This window comes from Impatiens glandulifera, chromosome 5 (genome assembly GCF_907164915.1).
Source record: "Impatiens glandulifera chromosome 5, dImpGla2.1, whole genome shotgun sequence".
Classification (NCBI taxonomy): domain Eukaryota; kingdom Viridiplantae; phylum Streptophyta; class Magnoliopsida; order Ericales; family Balsaminaceae; genus Impatiens; species Impatiens glandulifera.
In genome coordinates this window covers 50,187,983-50,213,445 of record NC_061866.1, presented here as the reverse complement: position 1 = coordinate 50,213,445, position 25,463 = coordinate 50,187,983, and the positions used below count along the sequence as shown (strand labels likewise).

The 25,463-nt window shown below is 28.6% G+C and overlaps 2 protein-coding genes across 3 annotated transcripts; both read left to right on the top strand.

The window, feature by feature from the left end:
* The first annotated feature begins 340 nt into the window (after positions 1-340).
* Positions 341-1,614, top strand: LOC124940460 (U-box domain-containing protein 6). The gene is made up of 2 exons (XM_047480982.1): positions 341-604; positions 664-1,614. Exons 1-2 carry the CDS (start codon positions 384-386, stop codon positions 1,514-1,516), a joined length of 1,074 nt encoding a protein of 357 aa, XP_047336938.1. The 5' UTR covers positions 341-383; the 3' UTR covers positions 1,517-1,614.
* A 10,494-nt stretch (positions 1,615-12,108) lies between these two features.
* Positions 12,109-15,334, top strand: LOC124937750 (glycosylphosphatidylinositol anchor attachment 1 protein-like). 2 transcript variants are annotated; one of them, XM_047478069.1, is made up of 6 exons: positions 12,109-12,269; positions 12,355-12,446; positions 12,619-12,709; positions 12,803-13,580; positions 13,724-13,857; positions 14,373-15,334. In XM_047478069.1, the coding sequence occupies exons 1-6, from the start codon at positions 12,160-12,162 to the stop codon at positions 15,130-15,132; spliced, it is 1,965 nt and encodes a 654-aa protein (XP_047334025.1). In that variant the 5' UTR covers positions 12,109-12,159; the 3' UTR covers positions 15,133-15,334. The 2 variants fall into 2 exon arrangements, with proteins under 2 accessions (XP_047334025.1, XP_047334023.1); XM_047478067.1 differs by having other exon boundaries at positions 12,111-12,269; positions 12,619-12,718.
* The last annotated feature ends 10,129 nt before the right edge of the window (positions 15,335-25,463 follow it).

Here is a 25,463-nt window from a genome sequence, read left to right as displayed (position 1 = left end):
ATTAAAATCATAACTGAATTTAAATTGAAGGGTATGTAATAATACTTTAAATATTAAAAATATTCACTTAAAATAAATAAAATATGGATGAAGATTTCTTCAATAAAATGCAACTTAAGATTCAGTTCCCAACCAACAGCATAAAAAAGCAGCAGCATGAATGGAATAGTGAGATTGCTTCCAATCCAAACAATCAAGTAACATAGTTGCAGACTCATCATCATCATCATCCTCACCGCCCCCGCCCACAAAAGCCCTAAATTACATCCTCCTCAAGCAACCCATATTACCTTTTTCTATATATATATATATATCTTTATATATGTCCAAGAATATTAACTTACAGTATAGAGAGAAACCTCCGAGCTTCCTTCATTCCTTCCATGGAGGAAGCTCTACTACAAGGTCTTTCACAACCCAATGGATCAAAACACAAAATTTTAGCAGCCAAAGCAATTAGCAATCTCACTTCAAAACATAAACACAGCTTAACACAAATAGATACAATTATAAACTTACTTCTCCCAATGCTTCTTCACCATACTTATTCAACCATTAAAGCTTCTCTCTTTGCCCTCCTCAATCTCTCCTTTGGAAGTGAAAGGTAACTCTTTTTTTCTTAATCATCACTAAATTACACTAATCAATTCATTTCCCATGCAGAAACAAGATCCAAATTGTCAAATCCGGAGCCATTCCAATTCTACTCAATTTCCTAATCCAACATGAATCAGATCTCCAAGAACACGCGGTGGCACTCATCTTCACCCTCTCCTCAACCGCCGCCAATAAAATACCCATCGCATCTTCTTCCGGCGTTCTGACTCTGTTATTCAACATAATCTCCACCGCAAACGCGACCACAATGCAAACCAAGCTAGATGCTTTATCCACCCTCTATAATCTCTCCACTTCACATGAAATTATTCATTCAATGGTAATAATCCCATGTTCCGTTAACTCTTTAGTTAAGTTAATAATCCACAGCTATGTTAATAAATCAATAACTTTAGTCGAAATGGGAATGGGGGTATTGGAAAGATTGGTGACTGTTTCAGATGTTGCGATTAGAGAAACGGCAGAAGAAGAAAAGGCTATTCAAACTTTTGTTGAGGTTTTGGAAGAAGGTTCTTTTATTTGTAAAGAACGCGCGATTGCGATTCTGTTAGCGATATGTGAAAGCTGTAGGGAGAGATATAGGGGGATGATTTTAAGGGAAGGGGCGGTGCCGGGTTTGCTTCAGATGAGTAATGGTGATTATGATGATGGGACACGTGGACGGAGGAGATCGAGGGAGATGGCTCGAGATTTGTTGCTTCTTTTGAGAAACGACGTCGGTTTGGGTTCGGGTTCGGATAAGACGAGGATTGAGAATTATGAGATTTTGGAGGAAACGATGAAACATATTCGTAATTATGATGATGATGATAGACGATGTCTTAGTTCGGGGTTAAGGGTGGTTCAAGAAACTATTGCTAAGATCATGATTACTAATAATAATGTATCATTGTACTAATTTAACTCGCAAATAGTTCAATTTAAAAAATATAACATTGTTTAAAAGTTAGAATACTCTTGTAACATAAACAAAAGATATTCATATTAGGTAAAGAGTGGAGACTTATTTATCATATTTTATATTTAATTTTTTTAATTTAATAATTTCCAAATTTATGTGTGGATTCACCCAAATATTCATTTACTCCTCATCTATGATACATACTCAAATTAATCATGATTCTCATTAACTCGAAAATAATTTTAAAAAATATATAAAATAATTAATTGGGATTTGCTATTTCATAATTGTTTTTTTATTAATTTGAGGATACACCAAACATCTAATTAAGGTACATTGGTTTAATTACTATCTATATCTATCTATATGTATGGTTATATCACATTAATATATTAATTATTGTGGTTGAGAATTTAAAAAAAAAAATATGCATTAAATTATTATTATTATTATTATTATTATATATTATATATTATAGAATGAATAACATAATAAAATTTACGAATTGTGCAAATTATGAGTGGTTGGTTTGATGAACATTTGAAAGTGTGAGGTCACGAGATGGAGGTCGGGTGATGGATGGTTTGTCGAGTGTGAGGTTGGAATTAATTGTTGGTTTGACGAACATTTGAAAGTATGAGGTCACAAGATGAATGGTGGGTGGTGGTTAGTGGTTAGTTTGACGTTGGATAAGATGTCTATGATCAATTGGGGATTGATTGTTGATTTGTTGAAATGAAAGTAAAAGAGAGGTTGATTAAGATTGGTGAGTGATTTGTCGAGGGATATAGGCATATGAAAAAGTGTGAGTCACAAGATTAAATTCATTGGGTGGTTTGCCAGACATATAAAAAAATGTGAGTCACGAGACGAGGGCCAATTGTAGGGTTAATGGTTGAGTTTGACGAGATATAAGAGATGTGTCATCAATTGAGGTCGACTAAGATTGGTGGGTGCTTTGCCGATAAGATAAAAAATGCATATAAAAATGTGTAAGTAATGAGATGATGATCAATTGAGGAGGTTAAGTGGGTAACGAAGGATAAAATATATGTTAATATTAAGTTTAAGATGTCGAAAAAATATTTATTTATTCTTCTAGACTAAAACTAATTTTTAAATTAATTAGATTTGAATAATATTAATTTAATTTAAAATATTTATAGATAAATAATACTATAAATGCACAAATTTGCACAATTCGTAAATCATTATTTTGTAACTAAGAATTTTTAAATTCTAAATGCTTGATCGTAATTTTTGAGAGGACTAAAGTGCACTCAGTCCTTCCAGCAAACTTATGAAATAACTTTAGTTGGTTGATCAATTTTTTTCATTCAATATATGAATTATTAAGAAAAAAATAACATAATTTCTCACAACAATGACCATTTCAATGGAAATTTAAATATTTACAAAATCTTCTAAGATCTAAAAATAAAATAAAATCAAAGACAGTTTTGACTTTAGAATTATATTTTGATTCTTCAAATCTATCACATTATTATTATAAAATGTTAATCTATAAAATGTCTATATTTTTTAATTCTCTAAATTTGATAATTAAAATTTTTTATTCGATTAAATTTAATAGTTAAATTGCTGACATGAATTTTTTTATTTATAAATGTCACGTATATAATAAATTAGAAGTGTTTAAAATTATTAACAAAAACTTCGTTTTAAATTTTATCACTCAGAAGTTTAAATTGTGAGGCTAAAAATAAGAAATTTGAAATATTAACTAACCACGCCCATAAAATATAAGAGAATTAATTTAACAATTCTAACTTATAATAAATTATAAGAATATGATTTGGACTCTAGGATTTCGATGTAATAAAACTCAGCCCAAATTATTCAAGGCAAATATCATGGGTATATGTATTAAGTTAGATTTCCGTTACAAAGTTCTCTAAATATATATGACATAAAAATACTAAGTTGTTCAAATCAATTCATGAATACAGAATTCTATCAAAATATCATAAGAATATTACAATAAAGCTCTAACTACCTTTTTTTAATTTACAAATCCTTAAAACAAATGCAAAGAACGCGTACTTCTTTATATTTATTCTATTTTTAAGAATTTGACGTAATAATATTTCTTTTTCAATATACAGTGTTATATTATATACATAAATTTTAAAAAAACTTGTTTTATTTTAATATTTAATTTAATAATATATATATTTTAAATAATATAAACTTTATTTATTATACAATAATATTATAACTTAAAATAATAAATACTTGTAAATTATTAAAATATATTAAAATTATTTTTATTTTGATGTTTGAATATATATATATATATATATATATATATATATATATATATATATATATATATATATATATTATCTCTTTATTATATAACAATAATAAATAAAACGTCCAATTAATTAAAATGATTACACTTAGTCGTTTAGAATTAAAAAAAAATATGTTTAAAATTAAAATAGCCCATAAAAATTTCGACATTTATATTATAAATATAACTATAACAAAATCGGCTAAATAACATTTAAATATAAAATTCAACCCAAATTATTCTAAGGCAAAGATCATGAGTATAAGTATTAAATTATAATTGGTTACAAAGTTTTCTAATTTTACTTGTAATTTTTTATACCACTTTTTTTTCATTAAAATAAATATAATTTTGAAATACAAAATTCTAAAAATTTATTATATATTATAATTAATGAAAAAAACTTACAAAAATATATATCAAATAAAAAAATATTGAATGTTTACTAAGGTATATAACTATAACTATATATATAGTTATATATATATAGTTATATATATATATATAATATATAAATATATATATATATATATATATATATATATATATATATATATATATAAAAGAAATGATTAGGTGAGGAATTTGGTGAGGGAATGACATAATCTTATTCGTTGAAAAAATCAAATAATTTCTCTTTTTTCTCTCTTTCCTCCCACTCTTATTTTTTCTCACGATTATTATTTTACTCATTTATTTGATATTTATTATCTCTCAATTTAACGGTTAAAATAACTCAATAATTTACGACAAACTCTCACATTAAATATTTTAATAATATGTTTAAATAAATTCTAAATCCTAAACTCTAAATACTAAACTCTAAACTCTAAACCATAAATCCTAAGAGCATCAGCAGCCCACAAGACCGCGCACAAGACCTCTTCCTCTTATTTTGTCAAATCTATATTCCACCTCAGCAGAAAGCGGACACACATTGTACTTGGGCAAAACACTTCAATGCTTCTACCCACCCTCTTATCTAAATAATTTAAAAATAAATTTTATTTATACTATTTTAAATAAATAACTAATTTATACTATTATAACTAATATTCCAAAAATTTGAGAATTTTACTCTTAAAACATGTTAATATAATTAATAGAAAAATATATTAATTTATTTGAAATATATATTTATTAATTAAATATATATAACTAATATTAAATATATTGAAATATAAAATATTTTTATAATTTAAAATATATTATAATATTAAAAACATTACCAAAATAAATTTGAGAATATATAACTAATATTATAGGAAAATTTGATAATATATAACAAATATTTCTATATTATAATAAAATATAAAATATTTTTAGAATTTAAAATATATTATAATATTATTATAATTTAATATATAATTAATATTCCTATATTATAGTAAAAGTTTAGAATATATATTTATTTAATGTTATTATAATATTACTTAAGTAAAGTGGGAGGAGGAAAGAGAGAAAAAAGAAAAATTATTTGAATTTTTCTTATGCCAAGTCATTTCCTCACCAAATTCCCTCTTTCTATCAATCCATATATATATAGATATATATCTAGATATAGATATATATTATATAATATATATTATATGAGAAATGATTAGGTGAGGGAATTTGGTGAGGGAATTTGGTGAGGGAATTTGGTGAGGGAATGATGTGGCATAATTTATTCGCTGAAAAAATCAAATAATTTCTCTCTTTTCTCTCTTTCCTCCCACTTTTACATTTTCCAACCAATGAAGGTAATGCCACGTCATTCCCTCACCAAATTCCCTCACTAAATTCCCTCACTCTATCACTCCTCATATTATATAGATATATATCTAGATATATATATATATATATATATATATATGGTATCTAGATATAGATATATATTATATAATATATATTATATAGATATATATCTATATATATATATATATATGGTATCTAGATATATATATATATATAGATAGATAGAAAGAGAGAATTTGGTGAGGAAATGACTTGGCATAAAAAAAATTTAAATAATTTCTCTTTTTTCTCTCTTTCCTCTTCCCACTTTTACTTAAGTAATATTATAATAACATTAAATAAATATATATTCTAAAATTTTACTATAATATAGGAATATTAATTATATATTAAATTATAATAATATTATAATATATTTTAAATTCTAAAAATATTTTATATTTTATTATAATATAGAAATATTAGTTATATATTATCTATATATATAGATATCTAGATAGATATATATAGATATATCTAGATATATATATCTAGATATATATATCTAGATATATATATATAGATAGATATATATATAGATATATATATATATAGATAGATATATATAGATAGATATATATATCTAGATAGATATATATAGATATATATATATATCTAGATAGATATATATAGATATATATATCTAAATATATATATATATATATATCTAGATATATATATATATTTATATCTATATATAAATATATATATATATATATATATAAATATATATTTACAATTACTCACTAACCCACAAAATCTATTTGAATATATATAGAAACAAATTATATATTTGATAATAAATGAGAGATTGTGTAAAAAATATCACTATAAATACAACCAAGTATTCTCCAATATTTTTACCTAGCATTTTCTCCGAAAACTGTAACTTGTTAGAAGTCTCTTGCTCGATCAACTTACACCATGACGAAGATTGTTTTGAGTTTAGCTTTTCTTGCAATTGTTTTGAACCTTTCTATGGGTATATATATTGATCTCATTCTCTATTACAATTAAAAAAAACATTTATAAGAGCAATTACAAAATATTCTATTATATTTCATATCGCATGTATCAAACTAAAACTATCTTTGTCGTGTTAACTTAGTTATAGACTGGTTGAATAAAATTTTAAAAAGTTTACTTGTTAATTTATTTTTGAACAGGAAAACCATCGTTGTTGAATTTCTCACCAGTTGTTGCGGAAAAAACAAGTGCACCAAAGGGAAATTACTTGTACAATACAAAAATATCAGAACCTTGCACATCAGTAGATGATTGTCTTTTTATCCAATGTCCACTCCCTCCACGTTGTTATAAAATATGCAGAGGCACTTGCAAATGTTTTTGTTTATAGTAGTTAATGTTTTTTGCTTTATTATATTGGTCATAATAAAAATTTATGTTGTTCACAACCTTGTAATTTGTTTTACTAGTTTGAATGAAAAACTATTAATTAATAAATTATAATAAATTAGTTATATTTTAGAACATCAAGAGAAAAGAAATCAATTCTTTTCTTATTTAAATTAACATTCGGGTAAAATAAATGCTAAGACAAAAAAAAATATTTTCGATTAATTTTAATGTCAAAATTAGGAGTATTAATTTTAATGTCAAAATTAGGAGTTATATCATATCCATGTTCAACCAGTATTTTTATTTGTACATTTGTGTATTTTTATTTTTTTCCTAAATATTTACTACTAGCCAGAAATCACTTATTAATTCAATCAATAAACCTAAACAATTCTTCAAAATTTTAATAATTAATTTTAACTTTATATATTTTTAAGGAAGACTATTTTATATTTGAGTTATATAAATTAAAATAGTGTGCAACTTGAAAGGAAAAATCAAATTTTAAATGTTTTACATACAAAATAAATTAAAATTGAATTTATAAAGTAAATAATCTTAATTTTAAAATTTACAGTCAATATATTTTAAGACTTTAATAAAAAGTTATCCTATCATCTATAATATATAAAAATGAATTTATGAAGAAAAAAAATTGTAAAAAAAAATTGGTTGTAAAAGAAAGATTTTACAACCAATAGGTAAACAATGTCTCTTTTATAGTTATTTTATAGTTATAGATAATGTTATTTCATAGTTTTTTTTTTGCTACAGCTAATACACTAACTTACTCAATAAATGAACTCGATTTCTTCTACCAATATATTCCTTATTTCCTCTTTATAATTATTATAAATTTGTATCCGATCTTTATTATACATAATAAACGCTTAACTATTACATCACTTATAATTGTTTATTTATTTTTATAATTTTATTTATGAATGTATATAATTGATAAACAATTATATATAAATTGTTATATATATAGAAAATTAAATTACATAAACAAATTTAAAATATTATTAGTTTAGTTGTTTAAAATGTTGAAATTATATGGTCAGAAATATCGTCTATTCATTAATTTTAAAGTTAAATTTAAAATATAAAGTAATATTAACTTAATTAGTTAAAATTAAATACAGACATTTATATTATTAATATAACTCTAACCAAATCTGATAAATAACATTTAAATATAAAATTCAACCCAAATTATTCTAAGGCAAAGATCATGAGTATATGTATTAAATTATAATTGGTTACAAAGTTTTCTAATTTTACTTGTAATTTTTTATATCACTTTTTTTTCATTAAAATAAATATAATTTTGAAATACAAAATTCTAAATTTATTATATATTATAATTAATGGAAAAAACTTACAAAAATATATATCAAATACAAAAATATTGAATGTTTACTAATAAGGTATATATATATATATATATATATATATATATATATATATATATATATATATATATATATATATATATATATATATATATATATATATATATTTACAATTAATCACTGACCCACAAAATCTATATCAGATATATATAGTAACAAATTATATATTTAATAATAAATGAGAGATTGTGTAAAAAATTATCACTATAAATACAACCAAGTATTCTCTAATATTTTTATCTAAGCATTTTCTCCAAAAACTGTAACTGGTTGAGTGATTTCTTCACAATTTTTTCTTTTTTTGGTTGCTAGAAGCCTCTTGCTCGATCAACTTACACAATGACAAAGATCGTTTTGAGTTTAGCTTTTCTTCTAATTGTTTTGAACCTTTCTATAGGTATATATCTTGATCTCACTCTCTATCACAATTTAACAAAAAAACATTTATTAGAGCAATTACAAAATATTCTATTATATTTCATATCGCATGTATCAAACTAAGACAATCCTTGTCGTTTTAACTTAGTTATAGACTAGTTGAATATAAATTTAAAAAGTTTACTTGTTAATTTATTTTTGGACAGAAAAATCATCACTGTTGAATGTCTCACCAGTTGTGGCAGAAAAAACAAGTGCACTACAGGGAAATTACTTATACAATACAAAAAGATCAGAACCTTGCAAATCAGTAGATGATTGTCTTTTTATCCAGTGTCCACTCCCTCCACGTTGTTATAAAATATGCAGAGGCACTTGCGATTGTTTTTGTTTATAATAGTTAATGTTGTTTTCTTTATTATATTTGTCATAATAAAAGTTTATGTTGTTCACAAATTTGTAATTTGATTTACTAGTTTGAACGAAAAATTATTAATTTATAAATTATTATAAAGTTATATTTTTGAACCTCAAGAGAAAAAAAAATAATTCTTTTCTTTTTTAAATTAAAATTCAGATAAAATAAATACTATGACAAAAAAAAATGTTTTCAATTAATTTTAATGTCAAAATTAAGAGTTATATCATATCCAACTTCAACAAGTATTTGTATTTGTACATTTGTGTATTTTTATTATTTTCCTAAATATTTAGGAATGGTTAGAAATCATTTATTAATTCAATCAATAAACCTAAACAATTCTTCAAAATTTTAATTATTAATTTTAACTTAATATATTTTTAAGGAAGGCGCTCTTTTAGATTTGAGTTATATAAATTAAAATAGTGTGCAACTCGTGTTGCACCGAAAAATAAAAATCAAATTTTAAATGTTATACATACAAAATAAATTAAAATTAAATTTATAAAATAAATAATCTTAATTTTAAATTTAAAGTCAATATATTTTAAGACTTTAATAAACAAAAGTTATCATATTGATAACAAAAGTTATCCTATCATCTTTAATATTTAAGAATGAATTTTATGAAAAATAAAAAATCTTAAAAAAAATGGTTGTAAAAGAAAGATTGTTTACAATCAAATAAGCAAACAACGTTATTTTCATAGTTCTTTTTTTTTTTTTGGTTGTGTGTACTCAATTTCGCAAACCAACATATTTCTTATTTCCTCTTTATGATGATTATAAATTTATTTCTTATTTCCTCTTTATGATGATTATAAATTTGTATTGGGTGTGATTCAAATTACTCTCTATCTTTATTATAGATAATAAATGTTATGTGACTTTATTTTATAATTGTATGTATCGAATATATAATTTATATGACTAAGTATGAATTATTATATATATAAAAAATTAAATTACATAAATAAATTTAAAATATTATTAGTTTAATAGAAATGTTGAATATTTATTAATTTTGAATTGAAATTTAAAATATAAAGTATTATTAACTTAATTAGTTAAAATTTTATATATCACATTTTTATTTAATTTTTTAAATTGATGGATGACTGGTCAACACAATTCAGAATTAACTTACTCACCAATTATTCAGAGTAATTTAAATAATTAATTATAAAAAAACACAGTTAAATAAAAAAAGTTCCACAATTAGCGTTAGAAATAAAAGTATAACTATAAAACGTAAAATATACTCTTAATTATTTTTATTTATTTTTGAATTGAATTATTTATTTTGTCTATCAACCTTCTTCCATAAAAGATTACAACAAATTTCACTATAATCTGAATGAAAGAGTAAAAATAGATTCAGGAAGGTTGAAGCTAGTATATTGAAAGATCAATCGCGTCTTATCTTAATGAAATTTATTTTTGAGTGGTTTTACTAGTCTTTCTGTCCCCAATAATTAATAATTAATTCTCGTTAACGGGAATTCGTTCTAGAGTCCATTGAATCATTTTCAACAGAATAATGGCTAGGAGGATTTGAAAAGCTTCATCTACGGTGCAATTAGACCAAGTACGAAATTGAATCAAGAAAGCAAGCAGGTTTGAAAGGGAAGGCTCCAATTTGTTTAAGGGGTGAACCTGATTGATCAGCCCATTAAGGCTTTCTGTTCAATTGAAGAACGAGTTTTCCTAATAAAATAGCAAGGCGAAGAAAACAGGGAGAGAGGAGCTCTGATTACGGATCGGAGAGTGGGAAGAAGGAAAGGAGGTCCTCATACAGAGTCGCACACTTACTTGAGTAGTGCAGGGGATTGGGGTCCATGTTCTACACCTCCACAGATAAATTTGCTTCATAGTCACAGAAGCAATAAAGACATTAAAGGCTCGATTATTTCAATGAATGGTTCCAAATGCTTAAAAGTAAATATCTCATAGAAGGGAAATGATCAATTGTTCGTGAATGTCTTTGCGAGGGAAATTAAATACATATAATTTCTTATTTACTGAAACTATTATACAAAAATAGAAATATTGTATAAGAAGGCAGTACGATTAAAGATAATAAAACTGTGTTCATTTGTCCTGCTTAACACTTTATGCCGTATGATTTATGGGTGTATAGTTTAGTTGGTAGAGCATTAAGCTTTTAACCTAATGGTCACTTATTAAGTCCAAAGATGCATGTTGAAATCTTTATTTCAAAAATCTTAGATGATTGAATATGCCCAACTTCATCATCAATATGCCCCCAACATCATTTAATTTACACCATGACAAAGATAGTTTTGAGTTAAGCTTTTCTTTCAATTGTTTTTGACCATTTCTATAAATATCTTCAATCTCATTCTCTACCACAATTTAAAAAATATTTATAAGAGCAATTACATAACTTTCTAATATATTTCATATCAAATTTATCAAACTAATAAAATTCATGTTTTAAATTAGTTATAGACTAGGTGAATATAAATTAAAAAATTTATTTGTTAATTTATTTTTAGACAGAAAAATTATCTTTTTTTAATGTCTTACACGCTTGTGGTAGTGCACCACAAAGAAAATTACTTATACAATACAAAAAGATTGAAACCTTACAAATCGATACGTGATTGTGCTTTTATTCAGTGACTACTCCTCTACTCCTCTACGTTGTTATAAAATATGTAGAGGCGCTTGTGAGTGTTTACATTAGTTATCTTTTTTCGGTCATAATAAAACTTGATGTTGTTCGTAAGCTTGTAATTTGTTTTACTAATTAGAACGAAAAAATATTAATTTATAAATTATAATAAAGTTATATTCTAGAATTTCGAATAAAATAAATAGCTGACAAAAAACAAAGATAAATAAGTTATTGCAATGAATTTGTTAGGAATTGAAACAAACAAGGCCGAAACACTAGATCTACGAGGCCGAAAAATGGATCCACCCAAAGTGAACTAACTAAGCAAATCGCATGCTAACGACGTCAAGAACCATGGCGGAAGTCGTCGAGCCTCTCAGGCCGAAATCTAGGCCGATCGTCCGTATCGGGATCTTCCTCATCTCTCATAGTACCCTTCTCAGGTTCTCATCAGTTCATCCCTTTCTGACCTAGCTAGTCGATTAACTAATTTTACTAACCAATTTTGACTAAATTATTCCCTTACAGTGTCGTTTGCTTCGCCGCCGGTGTCTTGGCTCTTCTTTTGCTGCCTGTTCTTGCCAAAAAAACTTACATATCTGAGAATGCCTTAATGCCTGGTCAGTGAAACTACAAATTCAATGGAAATCACTATGAATACAGAAATGAATGTCTTTTTAGGGCTGTTGGTATTGTAATTTAAACTGTTACATTCAGATTCAGTAAATGCCTGACATGTTCAATCTAAATACCAAACAATTTTCAATCTTTCTGCAATACTGTTGTCTGCAGGTTCAGCCAGTCCCATGCTCTCCACCAAAGATGTTTTGGAGGCAAATAAATTGATAACTGATTTAACCAAATCTAGCTCCAAGGAAGCAAGGTCAGGCATGTAAGTTGATTTCTTCCTTTCTTAGGGGCAACTCATTGTTCGCATAGTCATGTCATATATGGATTTGTTATGTTCTTTAAACAGGGAAATACCAAGTATATTACGAAAACATATGGCCTATCTTGGTGCTGAAGTTAGTTATCACAAATTTCAGCCTACCTCGAATAAGTTTCATCCACTTCATTTTTTCTCTAGCCCTAATATTGGGATAGTCCACGAGAATCAAAGTTCTGTATCCTATAACGTTAATGTTGTTGCCATTATAAGAGCACCGCAGGGCGATGGGAAAGAGGCTATTGTTATAGTGTCGCCTTATAATTCTATGAGGGTAACTAATGCAGAAGCTTTATTATTAGGAATTGCATCGTCAGTTTTTTCTCTACTTTCCCGTGTGACTTGGCTAGCCAAAGATATAATATGGGTTGCTGCTGATTCAACGCATGGTGAGTATGACTCAGTTGCTGCCTGGCTAAGAGATTATCATTCACCCAATTTTAGAGATGTTGTATCTGAGACATTTAGGCGTGCTGGGACAATGGGTGCTGCTTTGGTTATCAAGGTTTCAGATAAAAGTGTAGAAGTTGATACACTCAGTATTTATGCCGAGGCATCTAATGGACAGATGCCAAATCTTGACCTCATCAACATTGTGAACTATTTGGCTGTACACGGGCAAGGATTTCGTGTTAAAGTGGATAAGTTTTCGTCCTTGCTAAACTCCCAGTTTCTTAAAGCCATGGGTCAAATCTTTGAAACAATTGGCAAACTTGCGAAAAGTTTAAATCCCCAGTGGAAGTTTGGCATTCCTGCAACAGACTATATTGATGGCGCTGTTACACTTGCTAGCTCATTGTATAACCAGGTAATTAAGGTCCACATTTTCTTTTACTGTAAGAGAGTCTGAATAGAAGGGCTTGTATTCAATTTAGTTATCGATTGTCAATTAGGTAGATTAGCTGTTTGCGGAGGATAATTTATTCACAGGTTTTTGCATTATGCTATCAGGCATTGGGTGTTCCTACTGGTTCCCATGGTGCATTCCGCGATTATCAAATTGATGCCATTACAATGGAGATTTCGACAAAAGTTTCTTTCAGTAATAAAGCCAGGCAAAAGGAGTTTCTACTGCGTAGTGGCAGGTGATTAGGATATTCTTAATTCCTGCTGAAACAATAGTTTGCTCACAATGTTGATACTCAAAATATGTATTTGAAATTTGGCACAAGCTGATTTTGGATTAAACTTCTATAAAATTATGCCACCTTTAACCTTAAATTTGGGCCTTGATTGATGAAGGGTTATTCGGATTTCATCCAAATAACCCTTATCCCATCATCATTAAAATCATCAACCAAATTACCTTAGTTATTTTTATTACATTTTTAATATTAAATACAAAGGATAATTTAACCCAAATAAACCACTTTTTCATCAACCAAGATTTTTCCTCTCCAGAAAATCGGTTTATTTAAAATAAGAAAACCTACATCAAACAATTCTTGATGTATTATGCATGTCATGGTACAAAGATATCTATTATTCAAATATTTTTTATCACAAAATCACCTAAAAGTTCAATCATAATCCAACTCAAACAAATCCTTTCATGTTTAGTCTTAAACTAAAGCTGCGCTTGTATATCACTAAAATGCAGGTTAGTGGAAGGCATTGTCCGATCAGTAAATAATCTTCTTGAGAAATTTCATCAGTCATTTTTCCTCTACCTTCTAACATCGCCTGGCAAATTTGTATCAGTTGGAGTATACATGGTAGCCTTTGGACTCATTGTAGCTCCCCTTCCAATAGTCGCCGCTTCTCTTTATATCAATGCTCATAAAGAGAGTTCTCCTTCAGGAAAAGTTAAAGACACTTCTGTTGAGACCTTTAAGTCGTGGAAATGGCTATCCGCAGTTAGAACAATGTTTGTTGTTCACCTATGGGGTGCTGTCGTCATGTTGCTTCCTTATTTCATCTGCCAACTACCCGATTATTCTCAAACTTCCAGAGTCTTGTATTTGCTTCCGGGCTTTCATAAAACAGAGAAAGAAGATTGGGTTCTTCTGAAATCAGCTACAATTTCAGCTGCAACAATTGGACTATGTTTAATGTCTGTCATTAACTTCTCCACAGCTGAAATTGGCGCTCTATTGATCGTGCCGATGTGTTTGTTGGCTTCTCCATTGAGATTTGAGTTAAAAGCGGCCTGTAATCTGATGTTATTTTTCATTGGTTGCCCTCCAATTGCATATATGATCGTGAAAGGGCTTTACGGAGGTTTTGGAAATGTGGATGCTGCTGGTGAATTCTGGAGCTGGATGGAGACACTTTGGGTATGGAATAGCTCTACTTATATTTACATATGCATGGTTCATCTTCCTTGCTGGTTGTTATGTGCTAGGATTTTACTCCATTGATACTTTGTTTAAGTTCAATTCGGCTCTCTGGTTCTAAATTAGGGTCGTGACACGATTTTTCAAGAAAGAAGCCGAGATTATTACTTTTTTTCTTTTTTAAATTCTGAAAGTGTAGGTTGTAAAATGTAATGTATATTTGTTGCTTTGGATATCATTGAGGACATTTTGCTAATTTGAAGGTCTAAGTTCTTTTTTGAGTGTATGTTGGCAATAAGGAAGATCACAAAAAATGTAAATTATATTTGAGTTTGGATATGCTGATTGTCACACTTCCTCCCTCGATGAAAAGAGAAAATTGAATATTAAAATAAAATGTCATATATATAATTTATTAAAATAAAATGTTATATATATAAATTTTTATTTGTCTCATTTATCTAAAAAATAAAAAATAAATTAGGCCTTGTTTGGAATTTAGTTGTAAGTAAGAAAATTGTTTTGGCTAAAATCACTCTAATTTACTAAGTTATTTAAAATATAATTTTCTTAAAATTGTAATTAACTCATACTCTAAATTACTAAGTTAGTTAAAATCTTAATTTGCCATCAAGAGTTTGCCAACAATAACCCGAACACAATCAATTATATGAGTTTATTTATTTTATTTTTGTAAAATTATAAATTGAAATAATTTATAAACAAGTGAAACTAATTAGTATACTTTAAGATTATAAAATCTTAAGATTTTAAGGGTTAATTCAATTTATAAGACTTAAATTTTAAATGCATTAATACTGTAAGAATAATTTTGATCATCCAACAAATTTTTACCAAATGAAAGAGAAAAAACACCTTAATTTTAAGTTGGGATTTTTTTTTTAAGACAAACAATACTTATTGTCACAATGATTGTATTAATTATTAATGCTAATTACTAAAATAGCTTCACTATTTGGTGAAAATTTATCTTATTATTATTTTACTTTGTTTCATTTTAAAGAGTTTAATTTTATTTCTTTAATATTATAATTCAATGTTTACAAATATTCAAGAATTTGGTGTGTTCTTTAATTTAATTTAAATAGAATAATATTTAATTACCGATCACTCCATAACATTAAATCTTTCCAATTATAATTAAAATATTCATAATATATACTATTAAAAACAATTTTGTTATTTTATAAATCCGTGTATATTATTTAAGTATGAACATTATATTTTTTTTTGAAATGGATTATAATTGGAGGCAATCTGTTGAACAAGTAATTAAGTTGTTAACTGTAATAACTAACTGATCTCTCAAGAAAATAAAAGATGAAGACGGCCGTTAGAAGCGGTTGAGTTCTCTCTCTTGTTATAATTTCTTCTATTTCATGAATTTCAGTTTTCTCTCTAATTCATCTTCTTCCTTGCGATCGAGATTCTCTTCTCTGTTAACTAACATGGAGGAAGAAGAAGAAGGTACTTTGGCTAAACTTACAGATAACCTTCTCCAGGAAATGCTCGATAATGACCTTCAAAATGGTCAAACTTATTGTCAAAGGTCAAGAGAATTATTTGAAACTGTTGAGAAAAAAACATCATCACACAAGGTTATTCCATACAATGAACAAAGAGGAGTCTTCGAAATCGTTACTAGGTTATTCCATACAATGAACAAAGAGGAGTCTTCGAAATCGTTACTGCACAATACAGAACCATAAATGGATATTGGAAGGGTGGTAACAAACATAATGTGAATTTATATAGAGGTTTTTGCTCTTGTGGAAGATGGAGTAGATATCATAAAATTGAATTATAAAGATAAAATATGCATTTTATTGTATATTGAAGGTGATTAATATTTATTATGTATTTTATTTTATTGTAATGTTTATGTTATATATTTTATTGTGATGTAATGTATTTTATTTTAATGTTTATGTAATATATTTTATTTCAAGTTTCCGTTGATGTAATGTATTCTATTTTATTTTAATTTATAATAGCTATTTAAATTATTTAATTTAGTAAGAGAGAGAGGGGGAGTTAATTAATGGGTTTAGAGAGAGAGAGTTAATTAGTGGGTTAAGATAGAGAGTAAGTTAATTAATGGGTTAATTAATATTGTAGAGAGAGAGGTGGGTAGTTTGGGAATGAGAATGAAAAGGTGGGTAGTTTGGGAAAATTTATTTGAAAGGTGGGTAGGACCGGAAATGGTTCGATATATATAGATATATAGATATATATAGATATATATAGAAATATATAGATATATATAAATATATATAGATATATATAGAAATATATAGATATATTTCTATAGATATAGATATATATAGAAACAAATTATATATTTGATAATAAATGAGAGATTGTGTAAAAAATATCACTATAAATACAACCAAGTATTCTCCAATATTTTTACCTAGCATTTTCTCCGAAAACTGTAACTTTTAGAAGTCTCTTGCTCGATCAACTTACACCATGACGAAGATTGTTTTGAGTTTAGTTTTTCTTGCAATTGTTTTGAACCTTTCTATGGGTATATATATTGATCTCATTCTCTATTACAATTAAAAAAAACATTTATAAGAGCAATTACAATATTCTATTATATTTCATATCGCATGTATCAAACTAAAACTATCTTTGTCGTGTTAACTTAGTTATAGAATGGTTGAATAAAATTTTAAAAAGTTTACTTGTTAATTTATTTTTGAACAGGAAAACCATCGTTGTTGAATGTCTCACCAGTTGTTGCAGAAAAAACAAGTGCACCAAAGGGAAATTACTTGTACAATGCAAAAATATCAGAACCTTGCGCATCAGTAGATGATTGTCTTTTTATTCAATGTCCACTCCCTCCACGTTGTTATAAAATATGCAGAGGCACTTGCAAATGTTTTTGTTTATAGTAGTTAATGTTTTTTTCTTTATTATATTGGTCATAATAAAAATTTATGTTGTTCACAACCTTGTAATTTGTTTTACTAGTTTGAATGAAAAACTATTAATTAATAAATTATAATAAAGTTATATTTTAGAACATCAAGAGAAAAGAAATCAATTATTTTCTTATTTAAATTAACATTCGGGTAAAATAAATGCTAAGACAAAAAAAAAATGTTTTCGATTAATTTTAATGTCAAAATTAGGAGTTATATCATTTCATCTTCAACCAGTATTTTTATTTGTACATTTGTGTATTTTTATTTTTTTCCTAAATATTTACTACTAGCCAGAAATCACTTATTAATTCAATCAATAAACCTAAACAATTCTTCAAAATTTTAATAATTAATTTTAACTTTATATATTTTTAAGGAAGACTATTTTATATTTGAGTTATATAAATTAAAATAGTGTGCAACTTGAAAGGAAAAATCAAATTTTAAATGTTTTACAAACAAAATAAATTAAAATTGAATTTATAAAGTAAATAATCTTAATTTTAAAATTTACAGTCAATATATTTTAAGACTTTAATAAAAAGTTATCCTATCCTCTTTAATATTTAAAAATTAATTTTATGAAAAAAAAATTGTAAAAAAAAATTGGTTGTATTACAACCAATAGGTGAACAATGTCTCTTTTATAGTTATAGATAATGTTATTTCATAGTTTTTTTTTGCTACAGTTAATACACTAACTTACTCAATAAATGAACTCGATTTCTTCGACCAATATATTCCTTATTTCCTCTTTATAATTATTATAAATTTGTACCCGATCTTTATTATACATAATAAACGCTTAACTATTACGTCACTTATAATTGTTTATTTATTTTTATAATTTTATTTATGAATGTATATAATTGATAAACAATTATATATAAATTGTTATATATAGAAAATTAAATTACATAAACAAATTTAAAATATTATTAGTTTAGTTGTTTAAAATGTTGAAATTATATGGTCAGAAATATTGTCTATTCATTAATTTTGAAGTTAAATTTAAAATATAAAGTAATATTAACTTAATTAGTTAAAATTAAATACAAACATTTATATTATTAATATAACTCTAACCAAATCTGATAAATAACATTTAAATATAAAATTCAACCCAAATTATTCTAAGGCAAAGATCATGAGTATGAGTATAAGTATTAAATTATAATTGGTTACAAAGTTTTCTAATTTTACTTGTAATTTTTTATATCACTTTTTTTCATTAAAATAAATATAATTTTGAAATACAAAATTCTAAATTTATTATATATTATAATTAATGGAAAAACTTACAAAAATATATATCAAATACAAAAATATTGAATGTTTACTAATAAGGTATATATATATTTACAATTAATCACTGACCCACAAAATCTATATCAGATATATATAGTAACAAATTATATATTTAATAATAAATGAGAGATTGTGTAAAAAATTATCACTATAAATACAACCAAGTATTCTCTAATATTTTTACCTAAGCATTTTCTCCAAAAACTGTAACTGGTTGAGTGATTTCTTCACAATTTTTTCTTTTTTTTGGTTGCTAGAAGCCTCTTGCTCGATCAACTTACACAATGACAAAGATCGTTTTGAGTTTAGCTTTTCTTCTAATTGTTTTGAACCTTTCTATAGGTATATATCTTGATCTCACTCTCTATCACAATTTAACAAAAAAACATTTATTAGAGCAATTACAAAATATTCTATTATATTTCATATCGCATGTATCAAACTAAGACAATCCTTGTCGTTTTAACTTAGTTATAGACTAGTTGAATATAAATTTAAAAAGTTTACTTGTTAATTTATTTTTGGACAGAAAAATCATCATTGTTGAATGTCTCACCAGTTGTGGCAGAAAAAACAAGTGCACTACAGGGAAATTACTTATACAATACAAAAATATCAGAACCTTGCAAATCAGTAGATGATTGTCTTTTTATCCAGTGTTGATGCGGTGCGAGTCGAAGAGATTGGAAGATAATCTAATTAAGGAAGGGATTGGAAGATATATTCTAATCAAGGAAAGGATTATAATATATATTCTAATTAAGGAAGAGATTACAAGGGATATTCTAAATTAAGTAGGGATATTCTTGTTATGGAAGGAATATCCTAAATTAGTGTAATTAAATTGTAATTAGACGTAATTCCTAATTTAATACGTGTAAGTCCTATAAATACCCTGAAGGTATTCCATTGTGAGAAAAAAAAGAAGATTATTAATCAGAAAACGAGGTTTCCTCAATATCTATCGACTTTCGGTATTCGTAAGAATCAACGAATCTTGATAAAGATTCATCCTAGCCACGCACGCTGCATCAGTTGGTATCAGAGCCCAGTCGACCCTGAGGTATGCCGCCCCGAAGACAGCCGCGCAACCCTACCCCTGGTGCTGATGATGGTGACCTTGCTGAGTTGCGACGTGAAAACGCTGAGTTTCGCCGTGATAACGACGATTTGAGGCGGCAGGTTGAATGGTTGACGCAACGGATGGATGCATCTATGCACATGCACCACCCTGAAGATGATGTTACGATGACAGATGAAAACCCTCTCGGTGGTCTTCGGAATCGATCCCCTGAACGCCCCAATCATCGCTGGGAGCAGGCTTTCAGGGTGGACATCCCTAAGTTCGATGGTAGTCTACCACCGGAAGAGTTTATTGATTGGCTTTCTCAGGTTGAAGAGATTCTGGATTTCAAGGAAGTTCCTGCAGATCGTCGTGTACCCCTTGTTACGATCCGCTTACATGGTCGTGCACAAGCATGGTGGCAGCAGTTGAAACAGACACGTGTTCGTCATGGTAAGGCAAAGCTCACGAATTGGGACAAATTCAGGAAGCATATTAGGGCTGCGTTTCTACCATATAATTACGAACGTAACCTGTACCAGCGGTTCCAGAATCTTCGTCAGGGTTCTCGTTCCGTGGATGACTATTCCACTGAGTTTTACACCTTTGTGGCTCGTGTTGACCTGTCTGAGTCCCCTCTCCAGTTGGTTTCTCGCTATATTGGTGGCCTTCGCCTCCAGTTGCAGGATATTTTGAATATGTTTGATCCCTTGACTGTTTCTGAGGCACATCAGCGTGCTTCACAGGCTGAGAAACAGCTAGCCAGGCGCGGTTCGGGTAGCTTTGGAAAACAGGTTGTCCCCACTAGTGGCATTGGTTCTTCTTCCCAGTCGGCCCATCCCACCCCAGCCCCCCCTCGCGGCACTACAGCCCCCCCGCAGGGACGTCCCGGTGGCTTGCGTTGTTTCAATTGTGGTGAAGTTGGCCATCGCCAAGCAGAGTGTCGCAACCCAAAGTCCACCAATCGTGGTCTTTTTACTGAGGTGGATGATCCTGACTCTGCTCTTCCTTCAGATTCAGCCCCAGTGTATGATGTTTATGATGATGAGGCAGCGGAGGAGTATGTTTCTGGTGATGTTGGCCCCCTTTTGGTGATTCGTCGATCATGTTTAACCCCTCGTGCTCCTGACAACGAGTGGTTACGCAATAATCTGTTCCATTCCACTTGTACCATCGGTGGCAAAGTTTGCACCTTCATCATTGATGCTGGGAGTTGTGAGAATGTGATTTCTGAGGTTGCAGTTTCGAAGCTGGGTCTGTCCACTGAACCTCACCCCAAGCCTTATCGCCTGTCCTGGCTGAGTCAAGGTACGGATGTTACAGTTTCCAAGCGCGTACTTGTTAATTTTTCCATTGGTTCCCATTATCGTGATGCTGTATATTGTGATGTGGTTCCTATGGATGCTTGTCACCTTTTACTTGGTCGCCCTTGGCAGTTTGATCATTCTGTTATACATGATGGGCGTGCTAATACCTACACGTTCTTATTTCATGGTACCAAGATTGTGTTGATGCCAAATCAGCCCAAGAAGGGTGCTGTCCCCACTCATCATGCGTCCCCCCCTACCACCTTGTTGTCTCGGGGTCCTTTTCAGACCGCCATGGTCGAATCGGGCATGGTGTTTGCTCTATTTTGTTCGCTGATTACCTGTGGTGCTAGTTCTGAGGTGCCTATTCCAGTGCAGCCGCTGTTACAGGAGTTTGCAGATATTTTTCCTGAGAATCTGCCTTATGCCTTGCCTCATTTGCGTGATATCCAGCATCACATTGACTTGGTTCCAGGTGCTGCCCTACCCAACCGTCCTCATTACCGCATGAGTCCCAAAGAACATGAAGAGTTGCGTAGACAGGTGGAGGACTTGCTGGCTAAGGGACACATTCGAGAGAGCCTTAGTCCCTGTGCTGTCCCGGCCCTTCTTACCCCCAAAAAGGATGGGTCTTGGCGTATGTGCATTGATAGTCGTGCTATCAACAAGATTACAGTGCGTTATCGGTTTCCTATTCCCCGGTTGGATGACTTGTTGGAACAGTTGGGTGGTGCTTCTGTGTTTAGCAAACTGGATCTCAAGAGTGGATACCATCAGATTCGTATTCGCATGGGTGATGAGTGGAAGACTGCCTTTAAGACTCGTGAGGGCTTATATGAGTGGCTGGTTATGCCGTGTGGTCTGTCGAATGCTCCTAGCACCTTTATGCGTATGATGAACCAGGCTCTTCGCCCTTTCATTGGGAAGTTTGCTCACAATCATGCTGTTAATCGCTCCACTGGTTTCAGTCCTTTCCATGTGATTTACGGGCTGTCTCCGCGTGCTCCTCTTGATTTGTTAGCGCTGCCCAGCAAGGTGCGTCCTCATTCCACTACTGCGGATTTTGTTGGTCAGTTGGCTCAGGTTCATCAGACCACTCATGACCGCTTGGTTGCTGCTACTGCCAAGTACAAGGAGAAGGCTGATTCGAGAAGGCGTGCTGTTGATTTTGAAGTTGGTGACTTTGTGTGGGCTATTCTGACTAAGGATCGTTTTCCAGCTCATGAATATAGCAAGCTTGCTGCTAAGAAGATTGGTCCTGTTGAGATTGTGGAGAAGATCAACCCCAATGCTTATCGTTTACGCCTTCCCAGCCATGTGCGTACCTCTGATGTGTTCAATGTGAAGCATCTTGTTCCTTTTGTGGGTGAGTCTTCTTCTGATGAGGATGATGCGGTTCCAGATTCGAGGACGAATCTTTTCTACCCTGGGGGGAATGATGCGGTGCGAGTCGAAGAGATTGGAAGATAATCTAATTAAGGAAGGGATTGGAAGATATATTCTAATCAAGGAAAGGATTATAATATATATTCTAATTAAGGAAGAGATTACAAGGGATATTCTAAATTAAGTAGGGATATTCTTGTTATGGAAGGAATATCCTAAATTAGTGTAATTAAATTGTAATTAGACGTAATTCCTAATTTAATACGTGTAAGTCCTATAAATACCCTGAAGGTATTCCATTGTGAGAAAAAAAAGAAGATTATTAATCAGAAAACGAGGTTTCCTCAATATCTATCGACTTTCGGTATTCGTAAGAATCAACGAATCTTGATAAAGATTCATCCTAGCCACGCACGCTGCATCAAGTGTCCACTCCCTCCACGTTGTTATAAAATATGCAAAGGCACTTGCGATTGTTTTTGTTTATAATAGTTAATGTTGTTTTCTTTATTATATTTGTCATAATAAAAGTTTATGTTGTTCACAAATTTGTAATTTGATTTACTAGTTTGAACGAAAAATTATTAATTTATAAATTATTATAAATTTATATTTTTGAACCTCAAGAGAAAAAAAAATAATTATTTTCTTATTTAAATTAAAATTCAGATAAAATAAATACTATGAGTTATATCATATCCAACTTCAACAAGTATTTGTATTTGTACATTTGTGTATTTTTATTATTTTCCTAAATATTTACTACTGGTTAGAAATCACTTATTAATTCAATCAATAAACCTAAACAATTCTTCAAAATTTTAATTATTAATTTTAACTTAATATATTTTTAAGGAAGGCTCTTTTAGATTTGAATTATATAAATTAAAATAGTGTGCAACTTGTGTTGCACCGGAAAATAAAAATCAAATTTTAAATGTTTTACATACAAAATAAATTAAAATTAAATTTATAAAATAAATAATCTTAATTTTAAATTTAAAGTCAATATATTTTAAGACTTTAATTTAATAAACAAAAGTTATCATAGATAACAAAAGTTATCCTATCATCCTTAATATTTAAGAATGAATTTTATGAAAAATAAAAAATCGTAAAAAAAATGGTTGTAAAAGAAAGATTGTTTACAACCAAATAAGCAAACAATGTTATTTTCATAGTTTTTTTTTGTGTGCGAACTCAATTTCGCAAACCAACATATTTCTTATTTTCTTATTTCCTCTTTATGATGATTATAAATTTGTACTGGGTGTGATTCAAATTAATCTCGATCTTTATTATAGATAATAAATGTTTAACCATTATGTGACTTTATTTTATAATTGTATGTATGAATATATATAATTTATATGATTAACAATTATATATGAATTATTATATATATAAAAAAATAAATTATATAAATAAATTTAAAATATTATTAGTTGAATAGAAATGTCGAATATTTATTAATTTTGAATTGAAATTTAAAATTTAAAATATAAAGTATTATTAACTTAATTAGTTAAAATTTTATATATCACATTTTTATTTAATTTTTTAAATTGATGGACGACTGGTCAACACAATTCAGAATTAACTTACTCACCAATTATTCAGAGTAATTTAAATAATTAATTATAAAAAAACAAAGTTAAATAAAAAAAGTTCCACAATTAGCGTTAGAAATAAAAGTATAACTATAAAACGTAAAATATACTCTTAATTATTTTTATTTATTTTTGAATTAAATTATTTATTTTGTCTATCAACCTTCTTCCATAAAAGATTACAACAAATTTCACTATAATCAGAATGAAAGAGTAAAAATAGATTCATGAAGGTTGAAGCTAGCATATTGAAAGATCAATCGCGTCTTATCTTAATGAAATTTATTTTTGAGTGATTTTACTACTGGTCTTTCTGTCCCTAATAATTAATTCTCGTTGACGGGAATTCGTTCTAGAGTCCATTGAATCATTTTCAACAGAATAATGGCTAGGAGGATTTGAAAAGCTTCATCTACGGTGCGATCAAACCAAGTACGAAATTGAATCAAGAAAGCAAGCAGGTTTGAAAGGGAAGGCTCCAATTTGTTTAAGGGGTGAACCTGATTGATCAGCCCGTTAAGGCTTTCTGTTCAATTGAAGAACGAGTTTTCCTAATAATATAGCAAGGCAAAGAAAACAGGGAGAGAGGAGCTCTGATTCGGATCGGAGAGTGGGAAGAAGGGAAGGAGGTCCTCATACAGAGTCGCACACTTACTTGAGTAGTGCAAGGGACTGGGGTCCATGTTCTACACCTCCACAGATAAATTTGCTTCATAGTCACAGAAGCAATAAAGACATTAAAGGCTCGACTATTTCAATGAATGGTTCCAAATGCTTAAAAGTA

Bases quoted from the DNA above. Each gene is read 5' to 3' on its own strand.
- LOC124937750 (XM_047478067.1), top strand. From the start codon at position 12,160: ATGCTAACGACGTCAAGAACCATGGCGGAAGTCGTCGAGCCTCTCAGG. The intron at 12,719-12,802 runs GTAAGTTGATTT...TTCTTTAAACAG, and splicing joins AAGGAAGCAAGGTCAGGCAT to GGAAATACCAAGTATATTAC. The intron at 13,858-14,372 runs GTGATTAGGATA...ACTAAAATGCAG, and splicing joins TTTCTACTGCGTAGTGGCAG to GTTAGTGGAAGGCATTGTCC.
- LOC124940460 (XM_047480982.1), top strand. From the start codon at position 384: ATGGAGGAAGCTCTACTACAAGGTCTTTCACAACCCAATGGATCAAAA. The intron at 605-663 runs GTAACTCTTTTT...TTTCCCATGCAG, and splicing joins CTCTCCTTTGGAAGTGAAAG to AAACAAGATCCAAATTGTCA.